We start from the raw sequence: 18,556 nt of genomic DNA, 5'->3' as shown, positions 1-18,556 counted from the left end.
CCAGCCTCTCTCAACCACCTGTCTTCTCGTCTTCTTTTCATTTTCAACAGAGCTGCCTGTCACAGGCGGGAGCATCGGTCGGTCACAGCCGGGGACCTCCACAGAACCTCAAAAAACAAAACCCCAAACCAGCTGCCTACCTTCATGCTTATAGGTCATCTCCTGGCAGCCGGAGAAGTACAGGCACACCAGGGCGCAGAGACACAGGAAGAAAGAGAAATACAGCACAAAGAGGACATATTCCATGGTGGCGCGATGCTGCAGACACGCCAGCCCCTGTGTGTGGGCTTAGGCAAAAGCCACCTCGTCGGTATCCATTTTCAGGGCCTCCTCCAGTCCGAGGAAAAAGCACCAATTCTCTCCCCACGCACTCCCCTTTCCTCTAACACATCCTCCCTAGTGTCTCCCCGGCTTCCTGTGGATCCGTCTGCTGCAGAGTCCCGAGAACAGGAGTGCGCCAGAAGATGCACCTTCAGTAAAAGGGAAGCCAGCTCCAGGGCACAGCCCCGATGCTGGCCCCACAAACCGTGGGCTGAAGGGAGAGGTTTCCAGGGGCGGGCTGGGGTGCATTCGTCACAGAGGACAGCTTCCGAGCCAGTTTATTCTCTGGGGACCTTCTTCCCAGATCCCATCCTCCCTGAGCCAAGAGCCTGTTGTCAACACCATGGCACAGGCCCTGGGTCCCCAGACAATCACAAGGCCCCCAGGGCAGCACTAGCAATGGCAACGCCATGAGAGATTCTCCCTCAGGACCAAACCAAGGAGCTGCCTCTGTCCTCATGTGTTTTGGAAATTTCTCTGCTGTCCCCGGACCACCTCATATGCACCCTAGACTCGCCAAATTCATTGGCTTCTCTACCATCCTTTTGTCAGCATTTATTTTACCATTTTTTATAGGCCAAAACAAACCATTATCTAACAGAAAAACTAATTTTTGAACTAGATCAAAGTCTTCAGATTCCCCTGCCCAGAAGGGGTGTCTCTGAGAGTCTTCCATCTCTCGGAGAAGCGTCACCAGACATAACATCCAAAGCAAAAACTGTCATGCTGGAGAAAAACTGGACAGACTTTACCATGAAAAAGTAAAATGTCTGTACTTTGACAGATACCAAAGCAATATTAAAGGGCAATGGGCAATTCATAAAATAAATGCACATAGCGAAGTTCATGTATGTTTCAACATCAACAGTGCATGATGCTCTAGTCCTTTGGAAGTGACTGTCAGATGAACTGTGTGACTCGATTGTGCTACTCAATCTAGTGCCAACTACCCTTTAAGCCATGTTTCCTAATGAGGCACCATCTGACCAGGCAGTGCAGACCTGAGACAGCTGAGCCTGACCCAGGCAGTGTAGACCTGAGATACCTGGGCCTGGCCCCAGGCAGTGCAGACCTGAGACAGCGGGGGCCTGGAGGGACAGGGCTGCAATCTGGAACCTTTGCCTCAAGCCCCTCCCCACGGGGCCTGAAGTCACCTCCTGAAACCAGGCAGGAGGCCAGGTGCCTAAAGGCCAGCCTCTGTAGCAGCTCCTCCCTGAGTCCAGGACTCACTACCCTGCTCACTCCTGGCGCTGGGGTTTCCTGCCCTGCGTGAACAAATTACCTAGAACCACCATAGGTAATGGCACCTGTCCATTCCCAAGTCTGCAAATGGGTGCCAGATGTCCCCATGGTGTTTGCTACCCTGGACAAGGTACCCAGGCAGCCTCTGTGGCCAGGTCAGCCTCCCGAGCTCTGCTCCACCCACACCAGCTGCGGCTCCTCTGGCGGTGCCTCCAGGACTGGCACAGACGGTGTGTGTGCTTGTCTGCTGAGCTGCCTGGGTGTAGTCCAGGACACAGCTCCTGTCTCGTCATAATCGTCCCAGTGTCCTATCCCCAGGACCCACATCTTCCCGAGTCCTTTACCAAAGGGCCCCCAGCAGGTGGGACATGGAGCAATGCTCAGAGGGACGTCCCATGCTTCTGGCACGGAGCCTGCTGTGAAAGAAAAATAAAAACTCTGAATCCCACTTCACTACACCAAAAGGAAAAACTTAAGCTGAAAGCTGAGCCATGCAAGAAGCTGCCTTTCCCTTTGTTCCTAAGCAGAGAGCTGCAGAGAAAAGGTTAAGCATCTCCACAGGTAGCAGCTCCATGTTCACCTTATCTTATGTAAAGTGCTGATTTACTGAGCATGAGACAATTACATAATTTGGACTATTCCCCTACCTGCTCCTTTTGTCTCACAACCTGTGGATTCAGTCATGTGACCACACCCTCCCTCTTTCCCCTCCAGCCTGCTTTTCCCTTTTAAATACTGAAGCCCTCAAAATCATATTTGGAGAAAGGTTCAGATCTGTCTCCAGGGTACATTCTTAATCTTAGCAAAATAAACTTCTAAACTGATTGAGACCTGCCTCAGAGACTTTTTGGTTTACATCAGCCACTCAGCTGGCAAGGCTGGCACAAAGTCCTGCTACCAGTGCCCTCTCTACCTTTGATCAGAGCTGCACGAAATGAATCCTGATGGCTGCTGTGGAGGAGGGACCAGGTGACAGGGTCACTGCTGAGCTGGGGGGAGCAAGCCCTTGCCCCTCCCAGCAAAGGGCCCACAGTTGCACACCAACCGAGGCCAGCCCTGAAGACAGACATGAAGTAGCCACTGGTTTCACACAGTTACTACTATTAGCCCCTCTGAGTGCGAGGCACTGTGCCAGCAGCTTCGAGTAGCTGGATCCCAGGGCACCATCCAGCCTTTGTGAGCTCACGGACCAGTGACAGCCGTGGGGAAGGAAGCCTGGGAATAAGGTCAACTGCAAACAACCACGAAGGAAAAAATAGGTAGCTTTGGCAAAACTTGCAAATGAAAAATGCATGCACATGATGAAAAAATGTTTGACTTTGAGAGTCCAAGGCAGGCAGGTCACTTGAGGTCAGGAGTTCGAGACCAGCCTGGCCAATATGGCGAAACTCTGTCTCTACTAAAAATACAAAAATAAAAATAAAAAAATAAAAAATAATTAGCCAGGCCTGGTGGCATGTGCCTATAACCCTAGCCACTTAGGAGAATTTGGCTGAACCCGGGAAGTCTAGGTTGCAGTAAACTCGCCACTGCGCTCCAGCAGGGGCAACAGAGCACGACTTTGTTTTTGGTTTTTTTTTTTCAAAGATACTTGAGTGTCCCAGGCAGGCAAAGGTACCGCATAACCAGCTGCCAGCACCTGTCCTTCCCTCCACCAGGCAGCAGGCTTGGCCTCAGGGGTGCGGGGATAGGGGTCAAGTTTAGATAGGTCCTACGTGTTTTGATAGGTCCTATCAGAATGGATGCAAGAGTCATTGACAAAAATGACCCACCAGACCTCAGGCATCCTCCAACCCCTGGCAACAGCAGACCCAAGGTCATTCGGGGAGGAGGGGACACGGCCCTGATGCACTGGCTCAAGAAAGGGCCTCTCCTTCCGATGGTGCTTTGATGGTTCCCAGTGCACAGCCCTCCATTAAAGAATGATTACTGCAAAAGACATTGAGATCCCACCTCACTATTATAAATTAGTGGGGGAGGCGGGTGTGGGCATGGCCTGGGAATCTGCATTTTACAGGCTCTCCAAAGGAAAGTTATTGAGCTGTAAGATAAAGGAAGAAGGAGACACTCTGACTTCCTGATCACCCGGTATGCACCAAGCAAAGAACCAGAAGCTTCCTTTGATCCCATGGATGTAATGTTCATTTTACAAATCAAACTGAGGTTCTGAGAGTTTAGGTGACTTGGCCAATCCCATCCAGCTAATAGCCAGGGTCTGACTCCCTTACAGCTTGGGGCTACAATTTCCCGACCTTATCCAAAATGATCAGTCCTACCTTCAACCAAGGTGTGTGAGTAAACTGTGCTGATTTTTAGCCATTACGCATATGCTTAGAACTCTAAGATGATATAGCTTCTGTGCAAGTTTCAATGGCCTGCAACCCAATTTACTGCCACATGGCCAGAGGTCTAGGTCCTGAGCAAGCCCCGTACCCCAGTCCCCAGGACACGGCCCAAGGAACCACTCAGGATCCTTCTCCCCCAGCCTCTCCCTTGGGGCTAACATGAGCCCACGCTGAACCAGCAGGCTTCCTGGGAAATGAGATAATCGACACCAATCTTGTCCCTGGAGGAGATCCCAAAAGGGGACCATTGGACAGGCCCAGTAAGACTGAGTCATGGCCCTCAGGGACACAAATGTCCCAGGAAGACAAAGGCTGGCACCCTCTGCTCTGCCCTGACTGCATCTTCTGCAAACTTGAGTGTGGGAGTGGACTGGAGGTGCCCTCCTGCAGGGAGTCCAGGGAGGTTTGCTAGGGTCTTTCTTACACAGAGTCAGGAGCTGGAGAGCAGAGATAGGGCTGTCAGATTTCTGGAAAATTCTGGAACCTTCAATGCATTCACCACAGTATTCTGTCAAGCAAAGCCCTGGGCAAAGTGTTACAGCACTTCCATGTGTGAGGGACAGAGAGTGATGGGGGTATTTCAGGGGAAAAAGAAACTAGTCTAGTCATCCCGTGGTATCCATGGGGGACTGGTTCTAGAACCTCCCACGAATACTAAAATCCACGGCTGCTCAAGCCCCTGATACCAATTGGTGCAGTACTTGCATATAACCTACGCATATCCTCTTGTACACTTTAACTCATCTCTAGATTATTTATAATATTGTACCTAATACAACGCAGACGCCCTGTGAACCCAGTCATGTGCAGCATAACAGCATCTCAGTCCCCAACAGTATACAACGACGGTCCCATAAGATCATAACGCTGTGTTTTTACTGTACCTGTTCTATGTTTAGATACACAAAAACCATTGGGTTACAACTGCCTACAGTATTCAGTACAGTAGCAGGCTGCACAGGCTTGCAGCCTAGAAGCCACAGGCTAGACTGAATAGCCTAGATGTGTAGGAGGCTAGACCATCTGGGTTTGTGCAAGTACACTTCATGATGTTTGCACGACAAAGTCGCCTAATGACGCATTTCTCAGAATGTGTCCCTGTTGTTAAGGAATGCAGGACTGTAGTTTTAGACTGTATTTTAGTGAATAATGAAAAGGAAAAACGTCCAGGAGGTGGAGATTGCAGTGAGCCAAGAGCACGCCACTGCACTCCAGCCTGGTCAACAGAGCGACACTCCGTCTCAAAACAAAAAGAAAAGGAAAAAAAGTCTGTATATGTTCAGTGTAGACACAACCATCCATTTTTTTTTTTCCTGAATGTTTTCAGGCAGAGGTTGGTTGAATCCATGGATATGAAACCCACAGATACAGAAAGTCAAGTGCACTGAATGCCTGTGGCCTGTGGTAGGGAAGGAAAAGAAGCTTCTTAGGCCTGAAAGGCAACCCTGGATTACAAAACCTGCTTGGGCCCAGATGGATCCAAGTACCAATTCCATCCAGCCCTGCACAATGCCAGGATTAAGTAGGAACATGGGAGAAAACTTGGTCCACACTGAAGTCTACACTGAATCTTGAGAAAAAGAAAAAATGCTGGTGGGCCCAGGAAACAGTGAATAGAAAAGACCCTAAACCTACTCAGGAAAGTTTCTACACAGATCCCCAAATTCGGCCTCCTAATGACCCAGGACTATCTTCATTGAAGTGACCACGCATCGCCGTTCTTCTGGGACAATCCAGTGTCATACAAGTACATTTTTCCAGTAAAGGCCATTCGCTTATTTAGCCAACAACTATTTAGGGACTATTTTAGTCAACACCTACTCTGTGCCAGGCAGTGAACAGGCCACAGTGGGCAGGACAGGCACAGCCCCTGTCCTTGCCCATTGTACAGGCAATGTAGCAAATCACGATTCAATTCTAACCCTTTGTGAATTTCTCCTCCCATAAACACATTCAGAAATCAGGAAGAATGGCCAGGTGCAGTTGCTCATGCTTGTAATCCCAGCACTTTGGGAGGCCGAGGCAGGTGGATCACTTGAGGTCTGGAGTTCGAGATCAGCCTGGCCAACAGGGTGAAACCCCGTCTCTACCAAAAATACAAAATTAGCCAGGTGTGGTGACGCATGCCTGTAATCTCAGCTACTTGGGAGGTTGAGGCAGGCGAGTCACTTGAACCCGGGAGGCAGAGGTTGCAGCGAGCCGAGATCATGCCATTACACTGCTGCATGGGCAACAAGAGTAAAAAGTCTGTCTCAAAAAAAAAAAAGAAGAAGAAAGAAAGAAAGAAAAATCAATCAATCAATCAATCAATCAGGAAGATGGGGGGAGAGAAACCTCTGTTTAATTCCAGGCATTCTGACATAGATTTTAAAAATAAAGTATTGGCTCAACAATGGATTTTCAAAACCCCACGTGGAAGCTCTATGGGGTGCGTAATGCCACAGCACATCCCGTTAATGGGACAAACTGCACAATCTTTAGATTTGTGCCTTTTAAACGTATATCCCATGGTGAAAACGGCTGTCACACACACTCCCAGCAGCGGTGCCGAATGGTGCAACTTTTCCGTGAGGCAGTGGGGTGGGGTGGGAGCGATGCTCTCTGGTCAAAGGCTTCTCGCCCTCTGAGCCACATTTCAACTTCAGGGAATCGATGCATAGACACGATTCTGATTATGGACACAGCTTTCCAGACAAAAGCTGGTTGCTGTGGCGACATTTACAGAAGCAGCAAGTCCAAAGGGAGGGGAAAGGGTAGCTAAATAATGGTGTAGTCACTTAATGACACGTTCAACAGTCAGGGAATAAAATAGAGCTGGGCCAGAAAGAGCTGTCTGCGTCAACAGAAGCACATTTACTGCAGCATCCTTCATAGTGCCGAGGAGCTGAAAGCAACGTGCCCAACAATCGCAGAACAGTAAACCAGTTTATGGCCCATCTCCTCCACAGATTATGTAGCCATAAAAATTTATGTTTACAATGACAGCTATCACGGGATAAAGGCTGGCAGTCTAATGTTAAATAAAATCCAGGGTGCAAATGTGCATACCGCAGTTCCAGCTGGGGAAATGAATTAAAATAGCAACACCAATGTGCCGGGGAGGCACCGCAGGTGATAGATCACTTTTTTTTCCCCCCAGATATTCTATAATGTGGTTCTATGTCTTCTATAAAAGTATATATTTAAATATAGGATGGGCGCAGTGGCTCACGCCTGTAATCTCAGCACTTTGGGAGGCTGAGGCAGGCGGATCACCTGAGGTCGGGAGTTCAAGACCAGCCTGACCAACATGCAGAAACCCCATCTCTACTAAAAATACAAAATTAGCCAGGCGTGGTGGCACATCTGTAATCCCAGCTACTTGGGAGGCTGAGGCAGGAGAATCGCTTGAACCCGGGAGGCAGAGGTTGTGGTGAGCCGAGATTGTGCCATTGCACTCCAGCCTAGACAATAAGAGCGAAACTCTATCTCAAAAAAAAATAAGTAAATAAACAAAAAATAAAATAAACAAATAAATAAATATAAACAAGCTCTACTCAAACCACCACCCATTTCTGAGTTTCCAAGGTCGATGTGCAGAGATTTGCCCGTGTTCGACTCGGCTTGGTGGGAAAAGCTTGGGACTCGCAGTCTCAGACTTGAGTTTGAAACTCAGCCTTGTCAATTTAATTTTTCTCTGAGTTTTTTCTATATTTTAAATCTGTATGTCTTCTATAGCTGTAAAATTGAAAAAACAATACCAACTACACAAGGTGGCTGTGAGAATTCAATGAGATTGTGTAAATACCCACTCATCCACAAATCCAGGACCTAGCAAATCATCAATGAGCCAGGCCACTCTAAGTGGCATTATCTGAACACTGCAGTAAAGGCAACCAGGAGGCAGCCTGGGAGCCAAATTGCACCCATAGCTATATTTTACGTGGCCCACAGGTATATATTTTACAGGCTGAGTGTCCCTCATCTGAAATGCTTGGGACCAGAAGGAATTTTGGATGTTTTCCAGATTTTGGAATATTTGCACAAACAGAATAAGGCATCTTGGGGATGGGACCCAAGTCTAACCATGAAATTCATTTGTTTCATACACACTTTATATATAATACATAGCCTGAAGGAAATCGTATATAATATTTTAAATAATTTTGTGCATGAATCAAAGTTTTGCCCGTGTTTTTACTGCAACCTGTCACATAAGACCAGGTGTGAAATTTCCCTGGCCTCATGTTGGTGCTTAGAAAATTTCAGATTTTGGAGCATTTTGGATTTTGGGTTTTTGGATTAGGGATGCCCAACCTGTATTCAGACCAGTGTTACGGACATTTAAAATCCAACATTTATGTCCTTCAATTTCACATAAAGTAAGGTGTTATGGATTAAACCGTATCCCCTAAAAAGACAGGTTGAGGTTCTAACCTCAGTACTTCAGAATGTGACTTATTTGGAAATAGGATCACTGCAGATGTAGTTAAATGATCATGAGGTCACACTGAAGTAGGATGGACACCTGATCTAGCATGAGTGGTGGCTGCAAACCAAGGACACCAAAGATTGCTGGGAAACTGCTCTAAGCTAGGAAAAGGAAAGGAAGGGTCTGCTATAGGTTTTAGAGGAAGGGATAATGGCTCTACCGACACCTTAATTTCAGCATTCTGGCCTCTAGAACTGTTAAGACAATACACTTCTTTTCCCTTCTTTTTTTTTTTTTTTTTTTTTTTTTTTTGAGACAGGGTCTTGCTCTGCCACTGAGACTGGAGTGCAGCGGTGCAATCATGACTCACTATAGCCTTGACCTCCTAGGCTCAAGCAGTCCTCCTGCTTCAGCCTCCCAAATAGCTGCGACTTCAGGCACCACCACATCCAGCTAATTTTTAAAATTTTTTGTAGAGACAGGGTCTTGCTATGTTGCCCAGGCTGATCTCAAACTCCTGGGCTCAAGCAATCCACCCACCCTGACCTCTCAAAGTGCTGGAATTACAGGCATGAGCCACTGTGCCCGGCCTTTTTCTGTGGCTCTATGCCACTGATTTTGTGGTACTTTGTTAAGGCAGCCCTAGGAAACTAACAGATAAGGATTTACATTTATCCTGAAAGACTAGACTATCTGATGCCACCAGTCCACCTTCTTATAGCAACCAGGATTCAGGGCCCAGTTTGCCACAGTCCCCACCACTCCCTATTGCCACCTTGACACCAAGACTGTATGTCCTTGGCCATTCACTATCACATTTGCACAGCCGTTTTCCTTATAGTTGAGAAATATTTCTCTATAACCACATCTCGATCAAAAGATAAACCAAACGGGGCACCTGTATTCAAAAAAAAGGAGAGGAGACCAGCCTAGCCAACATGGTGAAACCCTGCCTCTACTAAAAATACAAAAATTAGCCAGGTGTGGTGGCACATGCCTGTAATCCCAGCTACTCAGGAGGCTGAGGCAGGAGAATTGCTTGACCTGGGCGGTGGAGGTTGCAATGAGGCGAGATGGCGTCACTGCCCTCCAGCCTGGGCGACAGAGTAAGACTCTGTCTCAAAAAAAAAAAAAAAAAAAAAAAAAAAAAAAAAAAAAAAAAAAAAAAAGGGAAAGGAGACCTGTGTCTTTGTGGAAGCAAAAAATAGGTTTATGGGTTTAAAGGCGAACTATGTTTTTGTTTGCTTGTTTGTTTTTGGTATCAGTTCCAGATTGGTCCATGTGGGCATTTGAATTTTACAAGCCCGGCTCCTTCAGACGCTGTTACTAGGAAACGGCAGACCTGTGTTTTCCAAAAAGACGACAGTTCTGCATGATTCCAACACAACACAAAGCTCCTGAGTATTTTCAGAACAGGATATGCTCTGATATAAACCAACCCTCAATGTCCCTTAAATCCTTCAAAAGGTTTAAGTATTTATGTTTTTAATTTTGGGTGAATATACCCTGAGGCCTAAGTAGAGAATTCATCAGGAAGTTTTCCATGAATAAATTACAATAACTGGGTCGCACGACACGGCCATATTGATGCTGCTTTGAGAGACAGCGATGACAGGCTTTTCATCATCAGGCATGCCGAGTTGTGTGTGTCTGCTTCAGGACCCCTGTGAAACCTCCCCCCTCCCACGGCCCATCTGCCCTGCAGATCTGTGACACAGTGGCAAGGCAGGGCAGGTGCACCATCGCAGGCTCACCTTGGGCGGTTTCAGACTTTTCCCTCGATGCCTTTTGGAGCGCAACAGCCGTTCTCTCTCCTAGAAGGAAACACAACGGTTGGCATTTCCAGCCAGCCTGACATCTCATGAATCAAAGCCACTGGCTCTCAAAGGGAGCTGGGCCTGCCCATCCGCACCAGGCACGGCTAGTTCAAGTTCTAAGTGCCCAAGTGATGGCTGCTTCTCTGAACTGAGAGCTACAGGGAGAGTTTATTATCCACCTTTTGACTTTATTGTTATTTCATTGAAATATATTCTTCACCCTAAACTGCATTGAGTCTTTTGTGTAATGAAGCAAAGATGGATGGATGGATAGATGGATGCATAGGTAAGTGGATGGAAGGATGAAAGGATGGATGGATGGATGGATGGATGGATGGATGCATGGATGGATGAAAGGAAGAAAGAGAGAAGTTAAAGAGGCAAAGTGAGATGGAGGCAGGCAAAATGAACATGACAATTATAATCAAAGCCTTTTCTAGAATTTTGGTCACTAGCTTTTCTATTCTTTGAAGACCAGCGCATGGAACCATCACATACCCTCTTCGGTGAGCAGAACGCATTCTGCTTCTAAGATCCAACTAAAGCTCCCTTCAGGTGTTCTCTGCCTGTTGCCTAAGCTCCTTTCACAGAGAGCTGTGGAATTCTCTGGATGTAATTCCCCACCTGCTTAGGACATGCTCAATCCCCTTTGATAGATCCATGCCCCATATGCACATCCAAAACTCACACAGGCAGCCTTAGCAAGGTGCTGGTCTGATTATAAGGTTCAAGTTTGTGGGCCCAAACTCACAGTCTGCAACTGCTAAGCTAAAAACCAACCAACCAAACAAACAAAAAGTCTTCTCTGGAATAGATCATGCCAAGTCTCTAAAGGCCAAAAGACATCCTTAAAACTGATACTGCTTCTTAACCACAGCAAGCCAGGGAGAAGATGTGAGAAAAGGGTAGCCATGGAAACTGTCCCCAGGTTCCAGTGATCTCATTTAAGCCAAGGCTGCTTGATGGCAGAATGAAGCAGGAATGTGCACACCAGGGTGAGCTTGGTGACTCCCAAAGTCAGCACTGCCTGACCCTGACCCAGCTCAGCAGCATCACTCTGAGCGCCAACGCCTGTTCCTGACACCCATGTCACCAGTGCCGCCCCCACCAGGGGCAGCCGCGCCAGCTGTGCTAGATGTACCAGTGAGAGGTCGTCAATGACGTGCTGCTGCTCCAGCACCTGCAGCCTCAGAAACTCGATCTCCTGCTCATCCCTCGTCAGGCTGAGGTCATTCAGGGAGGTGTGCCGCTTCAGAGAGGCCTGCGCTGACAGCTTTTCTTTCTGCAGCCACAGGGAGACAGACCACCACAGGGTTAGCCACTAACAATGTCTGTGAGGGACGGCGCTGGAGTGGAGCTCAGGGGTGCAGGGACAGAAGGATGGATGGGAGGATGAAAGAGAGGATGGCCTGATAGGGCTGTGTCCCCACCCAAATCTCATCATGAATTGCAGCTCCCATAATTCCCACATGTTGTGGGAGGGGCCCGGTGGAAGATAACTGAGTCACGGGGGCGGTTCCCCCATCCCATGAATAAGTAGTGAATAAGTCTCTGATGTTTTTGTACGGGGTTTCCCCTTTTACTTGGCTCTCAATTTCTCTTGTCTGCCACCATGTAAGATGTGCCTACAGCCTTCCACCATGATTGTGAGGCCTCCCCAGCCACGTGGAACTGTGAGTCCATTAAACCCCTCTTTTTCTTTGTAAATTACCCAGTCTCAGGTACGTCTTTATCAGCAGTGTGAAAATGGACTAATACGTGGCCATCTTGTCCTGTGCTGGAAGAGGGGACAGGGAAGACCAAAGCCAAGTCCAAGGTGGGGCTGACCATGCACACTGCTGACAAGAAGGGATGGGCAGGGCCTGGGGGTGGAAGATGACATCTGAAATGAGCCTAGAGAGCTGGGAGGGGAAGGCAGGGGAAGGAGAGGACTCCACACAACAGCAGTTACACACACACACACACACACACACACACACACACACACCCCTGCACCTGCTACAGTGCGGACAGCAGAGCATGTGTGCCATCAGAGCCTCTGTCTTCCCGGCTGTAAAATGGGGGTTGATACTACTCTGAACAATGAATCTGAAAGCATTCTGTAAACTGTCAGCTACAAGACACCCGCCCCAACCACAAACACCAGGCATCCTAGCTGGAGGAGAAACCCCTCTGCAAAGCATCACCAGTGATCATCGTAATGGCTTTCACATGCTGGGTGTCCTCTGGGCCTGTTCCCTGTGAGGTCTTTGCATGCTGTCATTTCATCCTCTTGATGATCCTCCAGTGTTGATATTTTCATTCCCATTTATGCATAAAGAAACAGAGGCTCAGAGAGAATGGGGGATGTGTTTAAGGATGCAGCTGTCTGACTCCCTCCGGGCACAAACACCCAGAGAACAGTGAATGTGAGACAGGTGGAGAGAAGGGAGAGACATCTGTGACTGATGCTGCTCCTGGTGCTTCGTGGGGAGGTGGGTGGCAGGTGGGGCCCAGAACATGTGAACTGGGAGGGTCAGGGCTGGAGAATCCCAGACAGAGTTGGGAGTGCCAGGGCTGGCCCCAAGGGGCCCACAGCTCACCATTTCCACGTTTTCCCGCGTGAGGTTCTTGATTTTCTCCTCCATCCTCTGGATACTCTGCAACAAATCCTCATTTTTCTTGTTCATCCTCTTGTTTTTCTCCACCAGGGGCTTCAGCTGAACCTCAGTCTCTCGCGAGCGTTTCAGCTGTGGTTGGAAACAGGTACAGAGACTCAGACAACTTGACAACAGACGGCCAAGGTCACAGCACCAAGGTGAGCAGAGACTCAACCCGGTTAGGACCCCTTCTGAGGCCAGTGTCCTGGGTGACACATTTGTTTGCTAGTTGCATGACAATGGGCAAGTTCTCAGCCTCAATTTCCTCATCTATCAAATGAGAATCATGGCAGCTCCTGTCTCCTAGGCACATGGTGAGAATTGAATGCATAGTGGTAGTCTCCCCAGTGTTATTTTCATGGAAACAATTAGAAACAACTTAAATATCTATCAATATTATGACAACTACAAGCACAGCCACCACATGTGAAGGGGGCACCTTCCCCATCCCCATGTTATAGACAAAGAACCTGAGCCCAAAGAGAGGAGGCAATGGGCCCACCTTCACAAAGAAAGTGCTAAGAATGCTTTGCACTCTTGCAAAGATTGGTGGTTTGAATTCACCAAGAATTAAACACAAGGGACTGACTCTAGACCCCTGAGTTTACTCCCCAGGCTGTAAATGTTAAGGTAAAATATTCTGATGGTATAGGTTGAAATATAAAATGTACCATGTGACCCATGCATTCTACTTCTAGAAACTTACCCACCCCCAAAAAAATGCCATGTAGAAGATACATGTGTGTCTTTACTGACTTGAACCTTTATTTAAAGTCAGTAAAGACCCATATGTATCTTCTACATGGCATTTTTTTTTTGAGACAGAAGGTAGGTAAAATGACATGGGTCATTTTGACAAAGGGTATCACTATGTCACCCAGGCTGGAGTGCCATGGCATGATTTCAGCTCACTGCAACCTTGACATCCTGGGCTCAAGTGATCTCCCACCTCAGCCTCCCAAGTAGCCGGAACTACAGGTGTGCACCACTGTGCCCAGTTAATTATTTTTTGTATTTTTAGAGACAGGGTTTTGCCATGTTGCCCAGGCTGGGCTCAAACTCCTGAGCTCAAGGAATCTGTCCACGTTGGCTTCCCAAAGTGCTGAGATTACAGGCATGTGGCACCTCACAGAAATCCAGAAAGCAGCAACAGCCTAAAGATCCACCACTGGGAAGAGAGTTGAACAGACCATGGTATTTCCACACAATGGACTACCAAGCCACCGGTAAAAAGACAAAGACAGATCTCTAAGCGCTGATGGGGAGTGCTGTAATTGATCCATGAAGTGAAAAAAGCAAGTTGCAGAACAATACACAGCAGGGGGAAAAAATCCCAATTCATAACCATAAAATAAAAAGTCTCTTGGTGGGTTTCAAGGTATTTATTTAAACGTTAAAAACATGTAAGAACCACCCCAAACTAGCAGTAGTTACCTCACGATTTTAAGATTGAGGCCGGGCACGGTGGCTCATGCCTGTAATCCCAGCACTTTGGGAAGCTGAGGCAGGCCGATCATTTGAGGTCAGGAGTTCAGGACCAGCCTGGCCAACATGGTGAAACCCCATCTCTACTAAAAATACAAAAATTAGCCAGGCATGGCGGCAAGTGCCTGTAATCCCAGCTACTCGGGAGGCTGAGGCAGGAGAATCACTTGAACCCAGGAGGTGGAGGTTGTAGTGAGCTGAGATCACGTCACTGCACTCAAACCTGGGCGACAGAGCAAGACTCCACCTCAAAAAAAAAAAAAGATTGAAGCGTTGGCAAACTTATCAGTTTCTACTTTTAACTACTTCAGTCTGATCTGACATGTTTCCAGAAGCCTATGATTTTTCCTAATCCACTCAGTAAACTATTATGCAGCTCATGAGTATTTATGAGCTTATAAATATTTAAATGAAGAGTGGAGACATAATATTAGATGTACAGTCTGATTAAAGCAAAAAAAAAAAAAGCCTTTAAAAATACTGGAAGACAGCGAATTTATTTTGATCCTGTTAAAGTTGTGGAGAGGTGATACTTATTGACACTGTTCACCACTCATTTTTTTCAAATATTCTTCTGATATACTTCCCTTCATAATAGAAATTAGAATAAACATAAAAATTATGAGGCATCTGTCAAGAAGTTGATGTATCAACTGCCATTACATAAAAATTAGTTTTGCTCTTATCCAGAAAATATAAACATATTCATGACATTGCTATTTTTACTGGAGATTTCTTTTTTAACCAGAAGTCTATGTTCATTATTTTTACAAGTAATGTATAAGTTTTAGTTTACAAGTATATACAATTTTATGCAAAAAAGTAAATAGATAAGCACAAATTAAAATTACCCATAATTACACCACCTAAAAGAATAACTTCTAGCCGGGTGTGGTGGCTCACACCTGTAATCCCAGCACTTTGAGGGCTGAGGTGGGCAGATCACCTGAGGTCAGGAGTTCAAGACCAGCCTGGCCAACATGGAGAAACCCCGTCTCTACTAAAAGTACAAAATTAGCCAGGCATGGTGGCACATGCCTGTAATCCCAGCTACCTGGGAGGCTGAGGCAGGAGAATCACTTGAACCTGGGAAGTGGACGTTACAGTCAGCCAAGATCATGCCATTGTACCCCAGCCTGGGAGACAAAAGCAAAACTTTGTCTCAAAAAAAAAGGCCAGGCGCAGTGGCTCAAGCCTGTAATCCCAGCACTTTGGGAGTCCGAGACGGGCGGATCACGAGGTCAGGAGATCGAGACCATCCTGGCTAACACGGTGAAACCCCGTCTCTACTAAAAAATACAAAAAACTAGCCGGGCGCAGTGGCGGGCGCCTGTAGTCCCAACTACTCGGGAGGCTGAGGCAGGAGAATGGCGTGAACCCGGGAGGCGGAGCTTGCAGTGAGCTGAGATCCGGCCACTGCACTCCAGCCTGGGTGGCAGAGCGAGACTCCGTCTCAAAAAAAAAAAAAAAAAAAAAAAAAAAAAAAAAGAGTAACTTCTAATATTCAAGATGATGACAATGTATTATTGTTCTGTAAACCGCATTTTTCATTTAATTTACTACAAACACATTTCCGCGTCAGTTAAATAGGGTCTCCATCATCAATCTTAATGATAGTCTAGAATTTATTGTATAAATATTCCATGATCACTATGCCCCGTGCTTTAGTATTGAACAATCGGGTTTTTTTGTTTTTTAATTTTTGATTTGGTTTGGTTTGGGTTGTTAATATAAACAACACTGCAATGAACATCCTCTCCATGCTTCTCATGGAACTTCTCCAATTGTTTGCTCAAGATAAGTTCCTGCAAAAACAAATGGCAGTAAGAGATTTCTTCAATGAGCATGTGTTAGATTTTTAATCAAAAAGAAGAAAGAAGTTAAGTTCAGAGAACCAGAAGGCCTCTGCATTAACTTTCTGTGCAGGGCATGTTTCGGGGACTCGGGGCCCCTTCTTTGCACCCTGTGAGGCACCGCCTGTCTCTCAGGGCTGCTTACCAGTTCATTCCTCTCATCTGCCAACAGCGTATTTCTGTCTTCCAGCTTCCGTATCACTGAATTCAGTTCAGCAATTTTTAGTTGAAATCGCCTCACATCTCGCTCGTCCATATGTTGATCCTAAAAAAAAAAAAAAAAAAAGTCAAGACATAAATGTACTTTGAAGAAGTTGTGTGGAGCCTTCTTAGAAAATTCACATGACATAATGGGTGAGATCCTTATTCAGGTGCCCACATGCCACACAGCAAGGTGGGGAACACGCAAGGCCACTGCACACCTGCGGAAGACTCCACCTAGAAGGCCACTGAGACTTCGAATCCTTCCGTGGCTCCCTGGGGACCTTGTGATCAGGCCCTTCCCACCCTGTATCTCTTACAAAGGCCACCATGCACCGGCACCTCACACAGTGTCCAGTACTTTATAATTTATAACAGGAATTTATCCAGGAATGTATAACATCCCCTCCAATGCTGAGTGAATGAGTGAATGAATGAATACATGCTGCCTCAGTGTCCTCTGTGGCTGACCAGAAGAATGCCCCATAAATGGATGAGGGACCAGCCTGAGGCTGGCACAAGCTGCTGCCCCTCACCTGGACGCCCATGAGCTCCACCATGTCCCCAATCCCTGGCGGGAGCTCTCTCTTTGGGCTACTGTGGTGCCGCTCGGCCTCCTTGACCTGAACCAGCTGCTCATCCAAAGCCTCTTTCTGCAGAAGCAGCTTCTGGGTCTGCCCAGCCTGCACGCCAAGTTCCTTCTCCAAGGCCAGAATCACACGGTCTTTCCCTTTGATCTCATCCATCTGAAAAGGAGAAAGAATAAGCAGTCAGCCCTAGGGGCTTGTGACCAAGGAAATCTCTCCCCTGCTTGGGGCCTTCAGCCCAGGGAAAGGTCAAAGCAGTGTCTCGGGCCTGAGTCAACTGAATTCAGTAAACTCCAGATGCAGAGCAAGCATAGCCCACAGCCCAGGGCTTGTTCCCTGTCACTGCCCCAAGACAGAGGAGACAGAGCTAGGGGTTAAGGCACATATATATTCAACCTGACACACGTACTGACATCAATGTATGCTCCTGTCTCTCTTATGTTAATGAAATAAAATAAAACACTGCCAGCCCCCAGCCACGCCTCTGCAGCTTCTTGGCAGAGTTGGCTTCTCTCTCCGTCTCCAGGCCCATGTCTCCCTCTCAGTCATTGACCCTCTCCTGCCTGGCCACAGCTCCCCAACCCTCACCACCAGACAGCTCCTGCCAAGGTCACCAGTGCTCTCCTGGCCACCGAACCCACCAGATGACATTCTGTCCTCCCGCCCTGACTCCATCACTCACTCCCTGACTTCATGACCTCCTGTTCCCTCTCCCCAAGGTCACTTCCCAGTTTCTATATTCTTTATAGACTGTCTTGCTCTGGCTGTCATTGAAGCCTGGAGTTTCCAAGGCTCAGGTCTCTTCTCACTCTGTATCCTCTCCAAGGCAGCCAGGTCCTTCCCAATGGTATCAAGCCCACAGATGCAGCAGATCTTAAACACATGCCTCAGCCCTGACTTCTCTCTGAGTTCCACAATCACAGAACCAGCTGGCTGCTTCACACCTCTGCTTGGATCTCGGAGGGACCACAGCTTCCCCACGTACAAACCTGAACTTAATCTTCAGTTCACCCCCAGCCCTGTCTTGTCCAGCCTTCCTACGGGGGAGTGTCAGAAAGGACACAGGCTCAACACAGTGGGCCAGGTGACAGTGCGGAAACCACACCAAAAAAAGTATGCAGAGGAAGTGTCAACCCCAGGTCATCCACTCTGGCTTTTTCTGGATGCTCCAGTGAGGGCACTGTCCTGGTTAGATAGCAGCCCCCCAAGACCCATGGCCTTCCCGGAACTTCAGAATGGAACCTTATTTGGAAAGAGGGTAACCGCAGGTGCAATTAGTTAAGATGAGGTCCTCCTGGAGCAGGGTGGGCCCTTATGACTGGTGTCCTTATCAGAGGAGAAGATAGACACAGAGGGGAAGGCCGTGTGTGGATGGAGGCAGAGGCTGGAGGGACGCAGCCTCAAGCCAAGGAACTCAAGGTCAGCTAGCAACACCAGCATCAGGAAGAGGCTGGGAAGGATCCTCTTCCACAGCCTTAGGGGGAAGTGTGGGCATGCAGACACCTTGATTTCAATCTCCTGGCCTCCAGAACTGTATGGGAACACATTTTTGTCATGTTAAGCCATGAAGTTTGAGAGTATTTGTGGCAGCAACTGCAAGGAAACAGATGCAAAGGCTCCTCCTGCTCAGCCCGCTCATGTAGCAGGTTACATTT

General features: G+C 47.5%; 1 protein-coding gene across 2 annotated transcripts in view; it reads right to left on the bottom strand.

The window, feature by feature from the left end:
• Positions 1 to 18,556, bottom strand: part of JAKMIP1 (janus kinase and microtubule interacting protein 1) — a 177,899-nt gene that overhangs the window by 44,586 nt on the left and 114,757 nt on the right. For both annotated transcript variants that reach the window (XM_025385528.1, XM_025385529.1), the window contains 5 exons: positions 16,851 to 17,060; positions 16,259 to 16,378; positions 12,719 to 12,865; positions 11,278 to 11,418; positions 10,074 to 10,133 (listed from right to left, as the gene is read on the bottom strand). In XM_025385528.1, the coding sequence (XP_025241313.1) occupies positions 10,074 to 10,133; positions 11,278 to 11,418; positions 12,719 to 12,865; positions 16,259 to 16,378; positions 16,851 to 17,060 (678 nt within the window). The remainder of the gene's footprint in view (positions 1 to 10,073; positions 10,134 to 11,277; positions 11,419 to 12,718; positions 12,866 to 16,258; positions 16,379 to 16,850; positions 17,061 to 18,556) is intronic.

This window comes from Theropithecus gelada, chromosome 5, assembly GCF_003255815.1.
Source record: "Theropithecus gelada isolate Dixy chromosome 5, Tgel_1.0, whole genome shotgun sequence".
Taxonomy (NCBI): Eukaryota; Metazoa; Chordata; class Mammalia; order Primates; family Cercopithecidae; genus Theropithecus; species Theropithecus gelada.
This window is presented reverse-complemented; position numbering and strand designations above follow the sequence as displayed.